Here is a 21192-nt window from a genome sequence, read left to right as displayed (position 1 = left end):
CCAGTGTGAGGGCGCGGGCTGCAGCGGGCGCCATAGCGGGCGGGACGCGGTGCCGCCTGCGCAGCGTTCCCCGGGAGCGGGTCGAGACGGGGCCATGTCGGGCTTCAGCCCGGAGCTGATCGAGTACCTGGAGGGGAAGATCTCCTTCGAGGAGTTCGAGCAGCGCCGGGAGGAGCGCAAGAGCCGCGAGAAGGTTAGTCTGCCCCGCCTGGCCGCCCCACGGCCCGGGCCGCGCCGTCCATGGCAGCACCTGGCAGGGCACGGACCGCTGCTCTGTGTGTGTATGGGGGGCTGGCGCGAACTGCTGCCGAGCTCAGGCGGGGATAGTGGCTACGGAGCTGTGAACTCCTGTGCACAAAGTACCAGGCACTAATTGCTGAGGTGCTGGTAGCGCAGCGCTGCGGGTCCTGCCGGGGTGGGTCGAGGCGCCGGCCCTGGCAGAGCTTGGGCAGCACCGTCCGGCCCCGCGGTTAATCGGTGCTGCGGGTCGGAGCGCTGAGCAGAAGCAGGTTGGGATATAAAATGATCAGTGTACACTGCTACGGCTCCCCCACCATCTTCTGTGGGAAGTCTAAGGCAGAGATGCAGTTTGGCTCCTCGTGGTTATTGTTTAGCTTCTTGGCAGCAGTAAAAGCAGGGAGGCACAGCTTTGTGTCTAAAAGTAAGCAGACGGTGGTATTAAGAGAAAATCTGTATGATTAATGGGACTGTTACAGTTTACTTTAACTTCTCCATCTTTATGTCGAAATGCAACTGAATTTCTGTATTTCAAGAGCAAATTCAGCAAAACTCACCTGTGTTATCCTAGGGAATGACTGGTGTTATCCTAGGGTAACATTCTTACTGGGTTAACAGGTGCAATTTTGATATATTTCATTTTGTGTTTGTTTTGGCTTTTGGAAGGATTTGTCACACATTTCTAACTTTTTTTTTTTAAATACAATCAGCCATGTCATCTTACCTCAATTGAATGCCAAATAAGCGGTGGACTAATCCCTTCAGTCAAAAGTAATGTGATCAATCACTATCTGGTTCAGCTAACATTGATAAGACTATAAATGTCTTGAAAGCAAGTAGTGCTGGATTTTGTTCGCTTAAAAATACAGCACTTATTCCACCTGTTTCACTAGCAGTGCATGGAAACCCATGGTCTAAATGACAATTGTAAATATTAGGGGAAATAAGAATAGGTCGTATGGTAAAGCTGATAACTAATGTTGTTGTTGTGTGTAGGATGGTGGAAATGCATCTGCTGAGGAAAATGACGATGATGTGGAGGCTCCATCTTCATCCAAAAAAGCGTCTGCGAAATCCCAAAGTCAAGATGAAGCTGATGGTATATGTTAACATAATAATTCTTATTTAAAAAGTCGTTGAAAGCATTTGCTCTTCAGTAACTGACTTTTTATAAAACCTGGCTCCACTTTTCCCCTTCTGGCTTCTTAACCATATGGTCTCAATTATTTACTCTCTCCAAAGTTACAAATAAATTGAACTTTTTAGCTGATCTCAGGAAGTCTTTTCTGGTTTGTGTTGACTTTTTTTTTTGTGTTCATATCTTTGCTAGTCTTCTGCTGAGATTTGACTTTTCCCAGAGTATTCTGTGTGAGTGTTGCCTTCTTCCATTGTCAATCAGAGTGAAATAAAATAGCTGTAAGGAGGAGTTTATTTATTTCTCTTTCTTTGGGGTTCTTTTCTTTTGCTCAGTTATGCTTTGGAGTGCCAATGATTATTTATCTTCTTATTTTCTGCTGGCTATTCCTAGCTACAGATTCCCTTGCTGGCTTTCTTTGTGTGGTGTAGTGAAATATCTTCTGAGTGTCTTTAGCAGAATAAGCTTAACTTTCTAGGGTTCTTACACAGTGAAAGGACTTGCAGGAAGTGGTAGGTGCAGCACTTCTCACTGCAGTTTGCATCAGTGCTTGTCCATCCCATGCCTCAGGTTCTGGATTTGAGCTTGGGATCCAGAGTGCTGCAATCTGTTTCAGACACCTTCTCTTCAGAAGCTGTGCTCTGGTTGGGGCATAGTCTCATGGGATTGCCAAGGCTGTGAGACAGCAGAGTGCAGTTTGGATCCCTTTGTGTTGGTTCTTAGCTTCCTCTCGCTGTTTTCACTGCAAATTCTCATCGTTCTGTTTAAGTTTGTTTTGTTGGATTTTTTTCTTTTCTTAAATTTAGAAAATAGACCTTAAATTGTCCCACCTAAAATGTGTGTCAGTGGTACCTCAGTTTTGAAAGTATGGCCAGACCTCATCCTAGAAGCACATAAAACGAACACTGAAGTGTGGTTGGAGCCAGATATCTGTGGTTCCTTATTGACCCCTTCCTTTTGCTCATGTCTCTGAAATATTTCCAAGCTGTTCTGCTCTGTATTCCACCTCTGTATTCCCATGTTTTTTTAATGCACATCATCTTTATCCAAGAAAAATATATCCTCATAGGTTTATGTGATAGTGTTACTTCTACTCTTACTACAGAGAACGCAGAAGTGTCAAGAGCAGATAGAATCAAAGAAACATTGATAATAGTTATCACTATTTAAGGAGTTGGTATTAGAATCAGACCTCAGATATTCAGAAGAATAAAAAATGTTAGATAAAAAAATGTTAGATAAGGTCACTGTTAAGGTCACTTTTGATACACAGATCTTCAGATGTAATCTGCTGCAATCTTCAGATGATTCCTGCAGCCAAGGATACTGAAATAAAAGGGAAATTAAATTAATAATTCAGGCTTTTTTTCAGATGGAGGGAGGAGGGAGAAAAATCTTGATTTTTAGATGCTTGATATCCAAGTCAGAATAAAAATAACTGAACATATCCAAGTCAGAAAAAAAAAAAAAAAGAAAAAAACCAACCATAAACTTAGGTGTAGTCCCCAGTTCCCTCCTCTGTATAGGCAATACATGATAGATCTGTTTTTCAGTCTCAGCTTGATACTGTGATTATTCTTTCATCAAATCTTTAGGTGCCCAGTCCCCCAGTTGAAACTTTTGAACCCTGCATATTTGGATGTTTTGCGTGTAGATCCGTGGTCAGTTATAACCCTGGGCTATCTTAGTAATGAGAAATTGTAAATAAAAAATGTGAAAATTTTAAATATTGTATGCTTTAAGCATATTTATTTGGGTTATATTGAATAATTTTGTTACTTATTTTAAGAATTCTGTTATTTTTCTAGAAAAATGTGAATAATCTGGATTTTGCATTAACACATGTTAAAAGGTACTTCTTGTCATGGATGGAATAGTCACAAGATCTTGTTTTAAATCACTTCTAAAAATTGTTCGCTACATTTTTGTGTAGTAGAATTATCTGTTCATTTATAGCCTCTTCAGCTGAAAAGATTTATTCCAACCAGCCAACTTGATGCTTGAAAATTAATATGCTTCTCTTGGATGGATTGAGAAAAATGTTGAATAAACTGTTGCTTCATTCTTTGTGTTCCTCTGTGCTTTCATTTCAAATATCCAAAATATGTTAGAGGCTGGGGTGTACTGAGCATTGGTAATGAATAATGCAGAGTTTTAAAACCACAGAGGCTCTTAATAGTTTTCCTGCAATTCTGCAGGCAGCATTCTTACAGAATAGCTGCTTCAAGTGGGCTGTTGTTTTCTCTGCACTTGTCCTGATAAGCAGCTTGTACTCTTGATTATATCATAAACCTTTTTTGCTTCTTTCTCAACCAGGAGAAACATCGGATGGTGTCAGTAAATCTGTTCATCGGGTCTTTGCATCCATGATTGGGGAAAATGAAGAGGAGGAGGAAGAGGAAGATGAAGAAGAAGAAGAGGAACAAACTACTGAGCAGCCAACAGCTGGAGATGTTTTTGTTTTGGAGATGGTACTTAATCGAGAGACCAAGAAAATGATGAAAGCAAGTATTTAAACTTTCATGTAACTTCCCTGTATCTCCTGACCGTGCTACATAAATGGCAGTTTTGTGTGATTTTAGCTACTTGCTAAGAAATTTGTCTGGAAGTAGTCCCACATGGGATACCTCTGCTTATGCTAGTTTTTGTTATGCTGTCTTTGTTTTTAAAAAAAATTACTGTTTGAAAACTTTCAAAAATCATGAAACCAGTTTTTCCAGTGTCAGGATTCCAGTGTTTATATTAGGTATCAAAGTTACTCTGTCAGCTATGAGAATTTGAAAATCTTTTGCTCAGTCACTTAATATCACTAGTACTTAAATAACTTGTTATTAGGTTTTGTTAAGCACAAGTGTGACTGAAGTCTCCTGGATTTGAGCACAGCTTAAACTTTGGCAGAAGTAATATCCCTTTCCCATTTAGGAGAAAAGACCTCGCAGCAAACTTCCTCGTGCCTTGAGGGGTCTGATGGGAGAGGCCAACATCAGGTTTGCTCGGGGAGAGCGCGAGGAGGCCATTCTGATGTGCATGGAAATCATTCGGCAAGGTGTGTCACACCGGGAATACTGCTGGGCTTTAAGGGTGGGCTGGAATCTCCGTGGGCATGAGGGAATTCAGTGGGGCTTCTCTGAAGATGAAAATAATCAGTATAAGGGAAGTCAGTGTATAAGCAGTATGGAGCTGAGAATATGTGGTACATTTCCTTTGTTGTTTTGCTTATGAAAAGAAACTAGCACCCCAGTTCTGCAGAGGCCTGGGCCTTTGATTAGCTTTACACTTTGCTTTTATTGTCTTTGTAGATGCAAGGGATAAACATCAGCATGACTTAGTGTAGAATAATTCTGTTAATGGTTGTTAGATTCAGTCAGGCTATTTAATAATTTATAGGAAAGAATCAGAAACTTGTCTGCAAGTGTTTCCTGAATTTAAACAGACCAGTGTGGATGTTTCATGTAATTCTGATATCTGTTGTTTGCAGAAAGGCAAGTTATTTTTTTCCAAGGTGGTTTTAAAGCAATAGATCTTAGTTATTCTTTGTCTTTTCACAGCTCCTCTTGCTCATGAGCCATTTTCCACTCTTGCCATGATCTATGAAGACCAAGGTGATATGGAGAAGTCACTACAGTTTGAACTGATTGCAGCTCACTTGAATCCTAGTGATACTGAGGAGTGGGTTAGACTGGCAGAAATGTCCCTGGAACAGGACAATATTAAACAGGCTGTTTTTTGCTACACAAAAGGTATTGTGGCAACAATTTGAATAGTTTTTAAATTAATGCTAGATGCTCATGGCAGTCATTTTGTTTTCTTCTGCTTTCTAATTTAGTTTGCTTCAGTGTGCTAAGATTCTGGTGCCTCTGTCCGACTTTGGTAAAAGATTAGTGAATCCGTAATACAGGATGTCCTTTTTTTACAAAAACCCTCTGCATGACATTCATCAGGGAAATGAATGTGAAATCCACCGTTGCCTTTTCCTAAACTAGGCTGCTGTTATGCTGCTGCTTCTTCCTGTAGCTCTGAAATACGACCCCACCAATGTGCGTTACCTGTGGGAGAGATCCAGCCTGTACGAACAGCTGGGGGAACACAAGATGGCCATGGACGGCTACCGGCGCATTCTGAACCTCCTGTCTCCCTCTGACGGGGAACGATTCATGCAGTTGGCTAGAGACATGGCAAAGTGAGTTGGATTTAAGAAATACCGTGATCTGGTTGTCCAGAGTTTCTCAAAAGCTGTTATTAATAAGCTCCGCAGCTGATTCAAGCTTAGAGGTGTTGCATTCTCTTAGAGGAAGAGAATAAAATGCAAATACTGATTACCAGATAAATGCCAATAGTATACAATTATATACAAATGCAGTACATCTGAATTAGTATAAAAACACTAGAGACCTGGAAACTTATTGCCAGCAAGTTTGAATGAAGCAAAGTGTTCAGTCTGAAATACAAACCATCTGCAACAGAATATAGTTTATATGTCATTTGTGATTTGTTTCTGGAGCAAGTAGAAATATGTCTACTCCCTTTTTCTAATAATGAGAGCTGAGCAAGTCATAGAAGCTTGCCTAAGGCAGAGAAAGCTTGTGGTTAAAGTGTGTAGCTCTCTTACAGTGATTTTTACTAAGTTATATTCTGCTTTGTATCTCAGCTTCTTCATGCATAACTTGTAGAAAGCTGTTATTGGCCTATTTCAAAACAGTTTAGGTCTTTTGATCTTTGTGGTTGTGAAATGCACCAAAAAATGCAAGGGTGTGTGTTATAACAATATTATTGAAGGTTTTTTCTGAAACCAGGTTAATGTGGTACATTATTGATGCCTGGCTCAAGGTGGGAGAAATTGTGATGAAAAGTCCTGTAATGTCATAATATATACAGGAGAAAAAAATGGTAATTATCTGAAATATGTAAAAATTGTCAACACTTTTAAGTAAAGGAAAAACAGCCACTTTCTCACTGTCTTATTTAACTTATTCTTTCTAATGAAAATATTGCCTAATAGGCAAAAATTAAAGAGGTATGAAAATCCTTTTGCTACTGTTCAAAGTGCACATTGCCAGTTAACTCAAATACTTAGTATCTCATCTCTGTGTTTTATAGGAGTTATTACGAAGCCAATGATGTGACCTCTGCTATTGAGATAGTAGAAGAGGCCTTTGCTAAACACCACAGCCTGGTCTCCATGGAAGATGTCAACATTGCAGCTGAACTGTACATTTCTTCCAAGCAGTACGACAAAGCTTTGGCGGTATGGAGAGTTAAATGCATTCGTGTGTCATGTTCAGCACCTCTTGCCAGTCAGAACAGTCAGTTTATGTTCCTGTAGAAGCTTAAATATGGTCATGCTTCTATAATGATAGGGCTGATTGGATACAGATTGCTTGCTATTAGTTCTGGAGTAATTAGCATTTCAGCTAATGGCTTGATTTAATAAGTCGGAGGTTGATAGATTTGTATGTTGCTCGAGGTTTAAAATTTTGGGATCCTTCCTCTGCTTCTCTGTAGTGGCCATAATCTTAGTAGCCAGAGAAGATCTTCAAGCTAGTTTTGTGTGTAATACCAGTGAAGGTCATTCTCTTAAGTGGAGGATTAAAAGGGTGGTTCGATGATTCAAAGGCAGATTGTTGTGCTTTATCTGGCATACTTGTGTTACGACTGATAATTTATGCATTAAGCACCAAACATACATTCCAGAAAGACAATATATCCTGACTCTAAGGCATCAGGAATTGGAGAAGATTGCTTATCTATTCCAAATTTGTTCTAGCAGTTTTTAATCCTCACATTTGAGGCGTATTTCCAGCTTGATTTGGTCTGACTTTGAGAGGAAAGACTGTAGTATCTGGCATTCCAAGATAGAATGAGGAGACTCTATTAGTTGTGACTTTTTTCTAGTGAACATTCTTATTTGTTCTTATAATTCTTATATTAAATTACCTCGTGTTTTTTTCCTCCTTAAGATTTCATGTAGCTTACTCTTTGTCAGTGAAAAGCACTACGAGCCTGCAGACAATTCCTCTGACCCTTCTTTATACTTCTTCCCTTTTTAAAAATCAATCAGTCAATTTCATGTACATACTATTTAGCTACCAGAGTTATTAGTACAGTAGAACTGTAGTTGGAGAACTGTTCCCTGTTTCTTCTTGAAGGTTTTTCTTGAGTCTATTGCTGTGATGGTGCTTCTTGTTCAAGTATAGCTGGACCTGTATTTGAGCTGGTAAACTGAGCCTTTAAAAATAACTATCTCAGTACAATCATCTGGTATGTTCCTCTGAAGGCTGTATAAACTGTCACTCTTGTGGTGACAGTAATGACTTAAATACTTATTTTTCAATTTATGAACAAAATACCAAACTGCACTGAGACTTAGACTGACGGGTCCTTTACACTTCTGCATTTACCCCATTGTCAAGTGGATGTCTTGAATTGTCTGTGTTTGGTTTCTATTTTTTCTAATTAGTTGTTCTGTTGAATTATACTAGTTTTATTGAGTTTTATTTATGTGCATCACCAAGGCTGTTGTAAAATACCTGTGTGCAGCTGTAAATTTTATGTAATTATTTATTTTAACTAAAACAAAACACATGGTTTCCTTGCAATGTATTAAGCTGAGGAATCCTTGGAGCACTTTGGAAAGATCTGTGGAGAGCTTAGCTGTTTACCTGGAGCTTAGCTTTCTTTTTCAGTCTTCCAAAAGGCATTAAAAAAATCTGTAAAGGTTAAACACTTTTCTAGTTGTGATGAACGTAACTGTTGTATTTGCTAAAGAGCTGCTGATTGGATCATCCGTGTAGTTCAAAAACAGTGAACAAAGACATAACGAGATCAACCTCAATTCTAGTCAACTAACCCCATGTGAAATGAATGCAACTTTTCTTCTGATAACTTTTGTGATGTCTAAAACAGCTGCCATGTAGGCTGGTTACTCCATTTGTCCTTTAAATCTTTAAAATGATCCAAGTTTTTTATCTGTTCTAGGTTATTACAGATTTTGCAGGGATTGTACTCGAAAAAAAAGTACTAGAAAAAGGTCCAACTGAGGAGAAGAAAGGTAAGTAGCTAACAAGTGGTTGGTATTACCCTGCTGTCCTAGTATGACATCTTTCCATACCTTTTCAACTCATGGGTATATTTTGATGCATGTTGACATCTATTGAAATTTGTCAGTGCTCTTAATGAATTACATGGCATGACCTCAGCTTTCCATAAGAAGTTACTCTGGTGTCTAGTTAGCCCTGCAACTCATTAAAGACAAGGACTGCTCTCCAGGCAACTGGAAACCTCTTAAAGTTCTAAACATTCCTCTGAGTGTTTACATCAGACCAATTATTACTACCATCTAAATAGCTTCTATAAAAAGAAAAAGGATAAGCTTAGTGGCATCTATACTCAAGAATATCAACCTTTGACCTGAGATTAATATTCTCCATAAACTCTGCTTCTGTTATTAAACATTTAAATGTTTCAGTGTATGGAAAACTAGGGATATGAGCTTGTAATTTAATAAAGTAGGTTGTCTTTGAGAAACCTGCTTTATGCAAGACATTGCTTTATGGTGAATATGTGTGGGCTGTAGAATGAACACAGCATGCCAACTCCATAAGCAGACATGCTGTCACTTTTTATGATTAAACTCTTTGGTTGTTTTAGCAGTCAGGTCCAAACCCAATGGAGGTTTAGAATCCTTCATATGGCTTTTGGCTTTGATGGACCAGGTAAATGTACACTTGATTTATGAACAACTGTCCTGATGGAGACTTCTAACAGATAATTCATAAGAAGCAGAACTATTACGAGTCTTGGAATTAGATCACAATGTTTCCAAGTTACCCTGGTGTGTGTAACAATTGCTTAAGACAAAGCTTCTAAGCTACCCAAGAGCTTGGTTCTCCACCTTCTGTTGCTTTGGAACTTCTTTAACTTTTTTGATTGCTTCCTGTTCTGCTGTCCTTAAAAAAAATCCACAAAAACAAACCAAGAAAAAAACAAAACAAAACAAAACAGACAAAAAACCACAACAAACTAAATCAAAAAACCCAGTCCACTTTTCAGAGTAAACTATCAATTGATTATGGATTCACAAGCAAGTAACTTCTGGCTTAGCTGGTGCTACTGGTTAATCTACTGATCTTTTAAAAAAGATCCAGGTGCAGTGGTAGAAACTCAGGAAGGCCAGGAGGCAGTGTCTGACGACCAAAGTCATCCAGATGCTGAATCCAGTGCTCCAGGTAAGTAATTTATTTCTTTAATTTTGTACAAGTCTGTGAACTGATCATATGCTCAGGAACCAGCTTGCAGTCTGTTGGGAGAATTCTATCAGCACAGAAATAGGGCTTCACCCAGAAAAGGTTTCTTTTGTACTGTCTTCCTTATTCTAACCTAGTCAGCCACCAAAGCCAAAATTATTCCAGGGCTTGCTTGCTTAGAGAAGAAAATTTTTCATTTTGTAAGAATTTACCAATAGGTGAATAGTTATTCTTGTGCTGGGTGTTACGATGTTCAGAGAATGATGAACTAATCTGCTTGTTGTGATTTGCAGTAATGGGATGTGGATGTAGGAGGTAACAGGGAAACCTTATGTTGGAAATCACAGTTTTCTCAGATTATAGCAATCACTCTTTGGTGTAAGCATTGTGGTGAAAGAGAACTTAAACAGGCTAGTTGAGGAGGTGTCATGGCTGCATGTGAAGGACATAAGATCATGGAGTTTTAGTGTGTGACCTTTAATTTGCCAGCATTGTCATGGGTAACTACCTTGCCTCGTGTTTGCATTCTCGTTGGATTGTGCTCCCTCTACATGTTGTATGAAGTGCTTTAGTTAGCAGTGTTTAACAATGTGTCCAGCCTGATCCCTGGGACACAGGACTTAACTTAGTAAGAACAAATACCTTAATGCAGGGTATTTCCTTCAAAAAACAAGGAGAAGCGGGTACAGGTGCGTAAATTGCTAAAGGAAAGCTTTATTAAGCAAGTACATCTTAAGTAGGCAAAGGCTCTAAACACGTTCCATGGAATCCCGCTCTTGAAATCAACAGCACTTGATACTTCACATGGAATTATTGGTATCACAGACAGTAGGGAGAAGTTGTTCCGACTTTGGGGAAAGATATAAAAGAAGGGGAGAGGCCAGGCCTACACAAACATTTGCAAGAGTTTATGAGAGTATTTACTTCAGTGGAACTGAATGTGACCTGGAGGGGATGTGAAGCTTGTGAAGTACTTGTTAAAGCCTGCGGGTTCAGAAGGAAATTCTTTGTCTTGTCACAGCTGTGGAGAAGGTCAGCTGCTGCATACCTGAGGGTGTTCCCATAGACATCACGGTCAAGCTGATGGTGTGCTTGGTTCACTTGAACATCCTGGAGCCACTCAGTGTGAGTAGAAACCAACTCAGAAGATGGGGAATGTTCTAAGAAATTACCAAAGCAAGTAATTGTTCCTGTTCTCATATGACAGAGGTTGTTGAGAGAGCTGCAGAGATTCTTTTTGCTTCTCTCCCACTCCCAGAGAGAAACCTGACAGACCCATAATAGCAGAAATACTATCTTTGTCCTTAGAAATTGTGCCTCCAGTGGAAGTATTACTAAAGCACAGTTAGTCACAGTCTGTTTGCTGTGAATGGCCCAGGACCACATTGCAAAGTTGTTGAACACTTTTTCACTTTGTTTCACAGCAGTACTAAATGTGAAGACTCTTCTTTCATAAAGAACACTCCTCACTGATGAACACTTTAACCCACTGGATATGTGAAACGTCTAGAATAGAAAAATGTGGCTTTTTCAGGAGTTCCAAAATGCAGATCTTTCGTTTTTCACTTTAAAAAAGTATTTAAATAAAGGAGGTGTAGTTCAGAATGTAAATAGAATAAAAATCATAGCATAAAAATGTAAGCTTCCAATAACCATATCTTAAAGAAATGTTCTCATTGGTTATTTGTGCTGTTAGTGTTTTGTGTTTTTTTGGTTTTTTTTTAAAGCCTCTTTTGACCACACTGGTGGAACAAAATCCAGAAGAAATGGGTGACTTGTATTTGGATGTGGCAGAGGCATTTCTGGATGTTGGGGAATACAACTCAGCACTTCCTCTCTTGAGCTCTCTTGTCTGTTCAGAACGATACAACTTGGCTGTTGTCTGGCTTCGGCATGCAGGTGAGGAAAAGCAGGATTGCTGAGCACGTGGGACTGAGAGATGATAATACAATGCTGAGCATTTCCAGGGACCTTTATCTAAGATCACAGGAATTTTAGATTCACTGGTTGAATGATAATTAGTATTTGCAGAACTATAGTTGAAGTTTATTATGACAACTGTGTCAGGAAGCATTTTCTTGTTCTTCACAAACACTGAAATTTACCTCAGCTAAAAATACTTCATGTAAGTGAAGCAGCATCTCTTTTGCATTCCATCCTGTGTCATCTGATGATGTTTTAAGTAAAACTGTGCACGCATCAGTACATACTTCGGAATATTTTCACTTAACAATACATGTTTTGGGTGGTTTTACTAAAAAGGTATTTGAAAAGTATGTTAACTGTTTTGCAAACTTTGAAGTCTTCTTTTTTCTGCCACTTAAGTGTTTTGTGTTGTTTATGGTATTTCTAGAGTGCTTGAAGGCTTTGGGACACATGGAGCGTGCTGCAGAGAGTTATGCCAAAGTTGTTGATCTTGCTCCATTGCATCTGGATGCAAGAATCTCACTTTCAACACTTCAGCAGCAGCTGGGCCGACCTGAGAAAGCTCTGGAGGCTCTGGAACCAATGTATGATCCAGATACACTGGCTCAGGATGCTAATGCTGCTCAGCAGGTGGGTAAAGTGTTCTGTGCTCTCAGTTGAAGATGTATTACTCTGCCAAACTGTGGTAGTGGTCAGAGATGTCAACTGCATAGGACCAGGGACTGAGACTTATCTCACCATGGTGAGCCTTCAGAGCACAGTGAGGGATTCGTTACAGTGTCAGGGACTCATCCTCATGGCTCTTTCTCCCTGACCATTTTATCAATATTTGTCCTGTCCCACTTGATTACTTTTGTGTGATGTACAAGCTCTTGGCCACCAAGACCCTGTTGTGACACCAGTCACTTTGCATCAAGTTGATCAGCAGTTGCTCCATATGAGTTGCATGGTTTGGCCTCTGTTGATTGTAAGCAGAGGTTCTGTATCCCCTCACCAGCAGCACCTCCACCATAGGTAAGAGTCATGCCAAATTTCTCTGGAAAGAGAGAATTTCAGAGTAACTACTGCAAGGGAGTTCAGGGAGAGCTTACCTGCTGCAGCAGATTCTTACAGCTTTCTGGAAGCTTTCACAATACTGTTAATACTGTATTCAGTCAAAATTGTTTGTTTTATAAACTCACTCTCTGTGCAAGAGGTTGAATAATAATGTTTAATATTGTCTAGGAATTAAAACTCCTCCTCCATCGTTCGACACTGCTGTATTCCCAAGGCAAAATGTATGGTTACATAGACACGTTACTCACAATGCTGTCAATGCTGTTGAAGGTAAGCCAGTCTTTCCAGCTACACTGTAAGAAATTAGACAGCTGTTAGTTGGGTCAAGAAAAGCAACAAGTGAACTCAGGAGGAAAGTTAGTAGTTTTTTATACACAAAGGGTTTCATAATTTTGTTATATAATAATCTTGTAGGGATCCTGCAATACTGGTGTTCCTCCCTGTAATGTTCAGAACAGAGGATTGTTTGTGTGTATAATTATTGATACAGTGATTTCAACTCCCTGTTCTCAGTGTACATGCAACACACTGAATGCTAACACTGTTTCTTACCTTTTTGGCAGACAGCATAGAGCTTTCTTGAAGTGTTGATACCACTTCTATTTAAACAATGTTCTTCTTAATTTCCCTTTTTTTTTTTTTCTTGTGACAAATGACAAAATAAGAATTTGTTTAGCCAGTAAATACAGTGGTGGTTTGTGTTAATTGTTGTTTTGTGTATTTTTAAATAGGGAGTGAAGGAGGGAAATATTTAGACCTCCGTTTTATCCATCTGGTCAGTGCCATAACTGTTGTATGACACTGTATGGTTGAATAGCTGACAGAAAGGCAGTGTTCTTGTTATACCTCTGTGCAAATAGTTTTGATTTCAGTATATACAGGGATGCTCCAATCCCAGGAGAAATCTTTTTAAATAATTTAAAGAGTTTGTATCTTTCTCTTGCATAGCCCAGTTGGCACTGGAGCAGGAGACAGTGCAGAGATAATAATACTCTTGGGAATGTTCTCTCTCATGTTCTTGCTGTATTGTGGTGTTTCTAAGTCGCAGACTGTTTTGGCATGAGCAAGATGGATTGGTCATAAAGCTGCCTTTGTCACAGGATGTTATAATGTCATCTGAAATGCTGCCCTTAAATTTGTTTCTAGGTAGCAATGAGCAGAGCTCAGGTGTGTTTGATATCTAGTTCCAAATCTGGAGAGAGACACCTCTATCTTATTAAGGTGTCGAGGGATAAAATTTCTGACAATGATGACCAAGAGACAGCAAATTGCGATGCGAAAGGTAACAACTCACAGATTGTTTATTAAAAGCAAAGCGACAAGGTGAACAGCACAGTTCTGAAAAGTGATACAAATGTTACTATTTTGCATGCTAAATCCGAGCAGCCAATGTTAACATTGCTTTATTTCTAGGGCAAAGAAGGCAGCAAAAATGAAGATAATATATCTTAAGGGAACAATCCCCATTCAGAAAAAAATAGTAAGATTACAGAATAATTCAGGTTGAGAAGGGCCTCTAGAGATCATATGGGCCAGCATTCTCCTCAATGCAAATATCACACACAAATGTAGAACGTACTAGAAATACATTTTAAAAGTGGTGTGATTTTTTTGACTGGCACATTCTTAAGCACTGTTTGGTAAATTAGGCAGAGTAACTTTATTGAATTCATGTAGTATGTTTACTGCTTGAACTGTGTTCATTGTTTGCTATTTGTTCCCACATTTTGGCTTTTTTTGCTGGTGTTTTACAAACTGCACTTAAACTGAGAAAAAGTAAATACTTTATATAGGCTGTTAATGCTACAATGTCTTTGAAAAGATCAGTTTGATGTAAGAGTTCATCTTTCTTGTTCTAATTTTTCTCAACTTTCTGGCTCCAATATTTTTAGCAATTTTTGCTGTTCTCACAAGTGTTCTGACAAAAGATGACTGGTGGAACCTCCTCCTGAAGGCTATATATTCCCTGTGTGACCTCTCCCGGTACAAGGAGGCAGAGCTACTGGTGGATTCCTCACTGGAATATTACTCATTTTATGATGATAGACAAAAGCGCAAGGAGCTGGAATACTTTGGGCTTTCTGCTGCAATTCTGGACAAGAACTTCAGAAAAGCTTACAACTATATCAGGTGAGCTACTGAGAAGGTAGAGCAGTCTCTTTTGTGGTTGCCTGTGCTGAGGCTGTAGTCATACTGCTGACAGTACTGCTGAGGGAGGCAGGCTGATGCTCTTCAGCCTTTGCTAAAACAGATAAGGGTATAGAAACTAAAGGAGCTTTCCAATAGCCTCTGATTCCAAAGAGTGCACAATGCAGTGGTTTGGTTGATTTGGGCAGAACCATCGGTTCTGTCTTTCATCTTTGCCTTGGTCACTGACCTGCTCTTCGAGGGTCTCTTTGTTATCTTCCCTAAACTATTGAGGTTTTACTCCAGAGACAACATTTACTATATAGCATTTACCGATTTCCTGAATGCTTTTCGTTCTGTAGAATCATGGTAATGGAAAATGTCAATAAACCTCAGCTGTGGAACATCTTCAATCAAGTGACTATGCAGTCTCAGGATGTCCGTCACCATCGCTTTTGTCTCCGCTTGATGCTGAAAAATCCCGATAACCACGCGCTGTGTGTCCTCAACGGGCACAATGCCTTCGTATCTGGCAGTTTCAAGCATGCTCTTGGTAATATCTTTCATGTTCTAATATCAACAAAAATAACAAGCAAAGGTTTATAACAGGAGAAAGATTTATCAAGTTATTTTTTTTCATCGGAAAATTACAGGTTTACAGTGTTAGTCTGGTGCTTTAATTATTTTGTGCCCAAATCAGCGCATCGCTAAAGAGTTTTGCTAATAAAAATTAGTCTGGCACGTTTCAAGTTTAGCACACATTGCAAATATAATTAACTTGCAAAGATAATTGAAGGCTAATGATAATTATAAGAAGGATAGAACCAGCCCGATTTAAGCAGCAAATACAGCTGGTTGCACATTTTAAGCAGGCCTTTCAAGTAAACCTACTGCTTTCAGTCAAGCCCTCCAAATGTCACATTTAAGATGTGTGACCTCCAGAATATAAATTCCAGCAAGGACCATGTTTGTCTTCTGTGTCTGATTGATTTCTGCTTCTGTTTCTACATCACAATCTGCATTTTTCTTCAGAATCCAAGGAGTGCTGAAAATATACAATTTTCTTTCATGTTTTTTCCCGTGTATTTTGATGTAGGTATATTAAACCATTTCTTTCCTTAGTTCACACTTCAGATTCAAAGATTTTCTTTTTTGCCCTTAAATTCTTAAGGAATATTCTTCACAGCAAACATCTTGATTCAGTTATTTGCTTTTAGGACAGTATGTGCAAGCCTTTCGTTCAAACCCAGATGAACCTCTGTACAGCCTTTGTATTGGCTTGACCTTCATCCACATGGCCTCTCAGAAATACGTCCTGAAGAGACATGCTCTTATAGTACAGGTGAGTTAGTGTGATTATTTTTACATGTAGTGTGTCCTGCTTTGTATCTTGCAGACAATTATGGCTGGAACATACTCTTTTTAAATAACTTTTCATAATTCATATGGCATTTCAAAAGAGAGAAGTGGCAAAACATGAACACAGATGAATGTGCTTTTGAACTATAGTTGCACCCCACTGAATCTCCTCTCTTTATGGGAGACTCACATCTATGTTAGCAGCTGCCAGCTGTTTGTGAAAATACTGCTAATTTCTTGATGGCTGTAATATGGATTTTCTTCAAAATTTTTCTTGCCCTGCCTTACTCTGAAGAAGTTCTGTAGAGTTGAATCTATGCCACATACTCTTTCTAGACACATCTCATAAACTGCATTGTTGAAGCAAATTTTGCAGACTTAGAAAATGTTTTTTTTCCCTATCTTCGTTTTCCTTTCCCCTTTTAGGTGCCTCTTATAGATCTCTTTGTAAAGATCATGTGAGCTTCAGTTTAGGCTACCCTCAATTTTTCAGCTTCCTTATACACGTTTTTCTTTCATCTGCCAGAACCAGTTACAAACCACAGACTGAGTATTCCCAAACAGAATCTTGGAAGTAATTTCCTCTACTTTCCACCAACTATTTTCATTAACTTGAAATACCTTTTAATTCCTGTGGCTGCTCAGCTCAGAGTCAGCACAATATATGATGAGGATCCTGAGCTCTTGTGACTTCTGAAATTCCTGAAAACTGTTTGATTTTGACAAAAGCTACAAGTCCTCAGTTACTCTAATACTTAACCAGTTATGACAGTGGCCAACTTAAGACATTTCAAACTTACAAACTTTGGCCTAATTTTAATGTTTTTATCCACTTTTTTTCTGTAATCAGCCTGCCTTTCTTAGATGGGCTGCTCTGTTTTCATTTTATAATATACTTGAACGATGTCCTATTTATGTTACCCACAGGCAATACAGTTCCCTGCTCTCTCTCTCTTCTCATTTCTTGCTTACTATACTCGTTATTTTTACATCATTTCTTGTTGCTATTGTAGTTAATTAATAATTCAACCACAGTGACCCACTGGTGACCTAAATTATGATCATTAGCTGCTTGTGTCTGAACTAATTCCATATGTTGAAGGAGGTAACTTCTCTGATTACCAACACAGTCCCTAGAAAGAAGGTCCTCTATTTACAACAGAATCATCACAGTCCAAAGTGGTAACAAAACAAAGTGCATGGGAGAGGATGAAAAGGTTGTGAGGTTCTGAATTCACCTCATCTACTTGTCCCTTCGAAGTTTCCCCCAGGGCTCCTTCAGTGTCAAAGGAAGCATTGCATTTTAATCTAAAATAATGCTGTTTGCCTCTCTGTTGTGTTTGAGAGGTGGCTCTGGTCTAATGCCACTCATCTTTATGGCATCTTACCAACTTCGAGTCAGGATTGTCATTACACATGAAGCTGTAGGCAGTGACATCCTACAGATGAGAAACAAAGTGCTTCTCTCACTTCACAGCATGTCAGTGTGTAAATGGGAGTAATTGTTCCACCGCTGCCTGGTCACTGTCCTTTTATGCATTGCCCTGTTTTACATCTTCTGGGACATGAGCACCAGAATAGGCACTGAGAAACTGTTGGGTCCTGCTCCTCTGAACCACAGTGTAGGAGGAGCAGGTTTTCAGAGTAAGGTTGGCAACAAAATTATGTACTCCTGAGATTCTGCTACTCATATACCTTAAATATGTGAGGATATATTTTAATTTTAAACTAAAAGCAAAATATAAGAAAGAAATAAGAAACACTTGCAGAGTGCTTTGACTTTAAATATGCTAAAGCATAGCACTGAAATTGCTGAGTCTGAGTTTCCTTTCAAATTCTGCTGGAGAGTTGGCAGTAAAACGTCTGCTGGCTTCGAGAGAGGACATGAACTCTCACCTATTGCTTAGGATATATTGATTTTTCATGCCCTTATTCAGTGATGTTTATTTTTGGTCACTTTATAGATACTACTTATTTCCCTGGTAACCGGTATTGGAGTAAACATTTGCATGGAGGACAAGATCAGGAAAAGGATATGCTTACACTGCTGAAATAATACTTCGATAATACTTTTCGTGGACTTTTGTGAAATTCTGAAAAGTTGTAGAATTAAGCCATTTCTGGATGCTATCCAAGGCATAGAGTGAAGGAAGGTTTGGAGGTTTTTTTCTCCATTAAAAAAAAGAGGGGAAGGATTATCTTTCAAAGATTCTATTTTTCTAAGAAAAATAGTCTTGCTGTAGCCTGTCCTTTTCCTGCGTGTTTTCTAAGATGATCAGCTCTTCCAGTCATGAACCAGTCTTGTGTATATATTATATAAACACATACACACATACTTAGATATTTAGTGAGCTAGTTCCATAAGTCACTATACTAAATAACTGTGTGTTAAGTTTATTAAAAAGGATCTACGCATTGTTATCAGTGCCAGTGAGACTGACAGAGCACAGGTTTTGTGGTATCACCCATCAAATGTGACTCGCCTTTTACCTTTGACTTGCACATGGTTTCCTGGGGAAGCAAAGACCAAAAGTTTAAATGGATACATTTAAACACCCGTTCCCCAGCATATTTTATTGCCATCTTCTTAAAAGGAACATTCACAAATGTGCATAATATACGTACAGGGATTCTCCTTCCTTCACCGCTACTTGGACCTGCGCGGTCCGTGTCAAGAGTCTTTCTACAACCTTGGCCGTGGCCTTCACCAGCTGGGATTACTGCACCTGGCAATCCACTACTACCAAAGAGTACTTGAACTTCCTCCTCTCACCTTAGAGGTACTGTAACTTTCTAAGCTGTGTACAGAGAATAAAGTCAGGTAAATGTCAAGAATAGTTAAAATAGATACATGAAGTCTGTGTAGTTGGGTTTCCTTCAATTTGTATTGTGATTCCTTGCCATTGGAAGCCCAAATCTGATTGTCACCATGTAATGTATTTAAGCATGTTTTAACTTCAAAGGTTATTGAATTTTGAAGGATTTTCTCATAAGCTAAAGTAGCAGCAAAAAGGGTTGCTAAACAACTTTACCTGAAGCAGCTGACCAGGAAGTTCTGTATAATCAGTCATGCTATAGAACAGCACAGTGGAGCAAGATGAACCGGTATTAACAATGTCTAAGTGCATCTGAGCCATGGTTTAGCTCTAATTGATCTGTATTAGATCCTGACATGTCCTTATTCATTTACAAGTCTAGTCTGAGAGAAAGTTTTTGCCTAGCTGTGGCATGGGTAGGTAGAAACATTACAAGTGTATTTAGAAAACGGGCAGAGTTGGTAAAGTAAGACCTGTGGCTGTTAGTCAGCCCTGGGAGTTCAAAGCAGCAGTCTTATGACCAGGTGAAAGGTACAGGCAGTATTCACATTCGGGTTGGAGAAACAAACACTTTGCATACAAAGAGAAAATAAGATAATACTTTCCTGGTTTATGAGCTGGCTATCTAACTTACAGCTAATGTTTTGAGTGTGCAATTTTATAACTCTTTGGTGGTCTACAACATGATGTGGAAACTTGTTAAAGAGGGAGGGCACAGCTGAAAGCCTATATTAACCACAAATATGTAATTTGATTCCACTGTAATTGCTGCTCATATTTCAAGTATACTATCTTTGTATATGGATAACTTTTTTTAATTATTATTTTTGCAGGGAATAGAAACTGATCAGACAGACTTGAGAAGAGACACTGCCTTTAACTTGTCACTTATTTACCAGAGCAGTGGCAATACCAGAATGGCTCGGAAAATGTTGTACACCTACGCGGTTGTGTGACGAGGTTTGTGGCAGGTGGAACTGATACCTTTTGTATTGACAATTATGCAGTGCTGGGGAAACTGGTTTTATGTGCAGCTTTTCCTGTAGATGGTCAGAGCCCTGGCTCGTGCTGTGTATGGCTTTGTGGACTTTTTCTGCTTCTGACATGTGAACTGTATATCATGTGTGGATGGGAACTGTCCGTTCTGAGCACAGCACTGACATGCTCATGTGTGTCTTCTCCTTCTCTCTAATTTGGCATTCAGTCTTGTATATAGAATCAAACAATGAGGCCCAGTTGCTGGGTTTTTTGGGGAGCAAAATGTACAGTGTGCAGTATTACAACTAATTACCAGTGAGGTTCTTGAAGAAGCCACATTCACTGGTGATGAAGGTTTTTTAATGTGCAGCATTAAATTACTATAATATAGGAGCAGTGGGCTCATACTAATCCCTAGAGGATGAAGAACTCAGTGTTTCAAGATCTTTAAATTATTCAAAATTTTCTAGGAGTTCATATTGCTAGCAGTTGTTCTATTTGAAAGGGATTGATTTTTGTTTTACTGAAATCAACATGACCTTTGTTCTTCTTCTGAACTTGTTAATAAAAATTCTGATGTTAATGATGTTTACTTATTCTCAGCAAACATATATCTTACTGAATAGCATATAGCAAAACATACAGCTTATTATTTCACATACATTGCAAATGATCTGGGGTTTTTATTCTTTCTGACAGTTGAACAGTAGCATAGAAGCCAGATGCAGTGCTTTATCATAAATTAAAGGAGTATATAGTTATATGTATATGCAGAAATGGATGATATATGTTATGCCCTACAGCAAAATAAGGCTGAAAAATATTTCTCAGCTTGGTAGTTTGCTGAATAGAAAACAAACTGTGCTATTGCCTGCCAGGCAGTCTTGTTACTTAAAGTATCACAGCTACCTGCTGTTTGCTTTCAGCCCACTTTTACACAGGTTTGTGTTCTGTAATCATTTCACACAACTGCGATCAATGATTAAGAAACAAGTCTTGTGGAATTGCCTGTATTAATGGTGCAGCAGTGACAGATTAGACTAGACAAGACTTCAGAAAAAGCAAGGGACAAAATAGATGCTGTAGGAATGTGGGCTCCCCAATAAAGAGTATTTTAAATGGGCACAGCCCACGTGAACTGACCTGCTTAAGGAAAAGCAGATCATAGAATAGTTTGTCTTGGAAGGGACCTTTAAAAGTCTTTAGCCCAAACCCACTGCAATGAGCAGGGACATCTTCAACTAGGTGAGGTTGCTCAGAGCCCAGTACAGCCTGAACTTGAGTGTGTGGGAACAAATAGCAAAGCAGGAAAAGC

General features: G+C 39.0%; 1 protein-coding gene across 2 annotated transcripts; it reads left to right on the top strand.

The window, feature by feature from the left end:
* Positions 1 to 15: 15 nt before the first annotated feature.
* On the top strand, positions 16 to 20460 carry GTF3C3 (general transcription factor IIIC subunit 3). Of its 2 annotated transcripts, XM_032693772.1 has the most exons (19): positions 18 to 193; positions 1234 to 1336; positions 3689 to 3876; positions 4295 to 4418; positions 4921 to 5112; positions 5387 to 5552; positions 6470 to 6617; positions 8348 to 8420; positions 9511 to 9597; positions 10637 to 10740; positions 11343 to 11514; positions 11969 to 12171; positions 12766 to 12867; positions 13744 to 13879; positions 14490 to 14727; positions 15087 to 15277; positions 15942 to 16066; positions 18711 to 18863; positions 19733 to 20460. In XM_032693772.1, exons 1-19 carry the CDS (start codon positions 95 to 97, stop codon positions 19853 to 19855), a joined length of 2727 nt encoding a protein of 908 aa, XP_032549663.1. In that variant the 5' UTR covers positions 18 to 94; the 3' UTR covers positions 19856 to 20460. The 2 variants fall into 2 exon arrangements, 1 of the variants encoding a protein (XP_032549663.1); XR_004358119.1 differs by lacking the exons at positions 13744 to 13879; positions 15942 to 16066; positions 18711 to 18863; positions 19733 to 20460 and having other exon boundaries at positions 16 to 193; positions 15087 to 15271.
* Positions 20461 to 21192: the final 732 nt, after the last annotated feature.

This window comes from Chiroxiphia lanceolata, chromosome 7 (genome assembly GCF_009829145.1).
Source record: "Chiroxiphia lanceolata isolate bChiLan1 chromosome 7, bChiLan1.pri, whole genome shotgun sequence".
Taxonomy (NCBI): domain Eukaryota; kingdom Metazoa; phylum Chordata; class Aves; order Passeriformes; family Pipridae; genus Chiroxiphia; species Chiroxiphia lanceolata.
The sequence above is the reverse complement of the archived record's forward strand: the minus strand, read 5'-3'. Positions and strand labels throughout refer to the sequence as shown.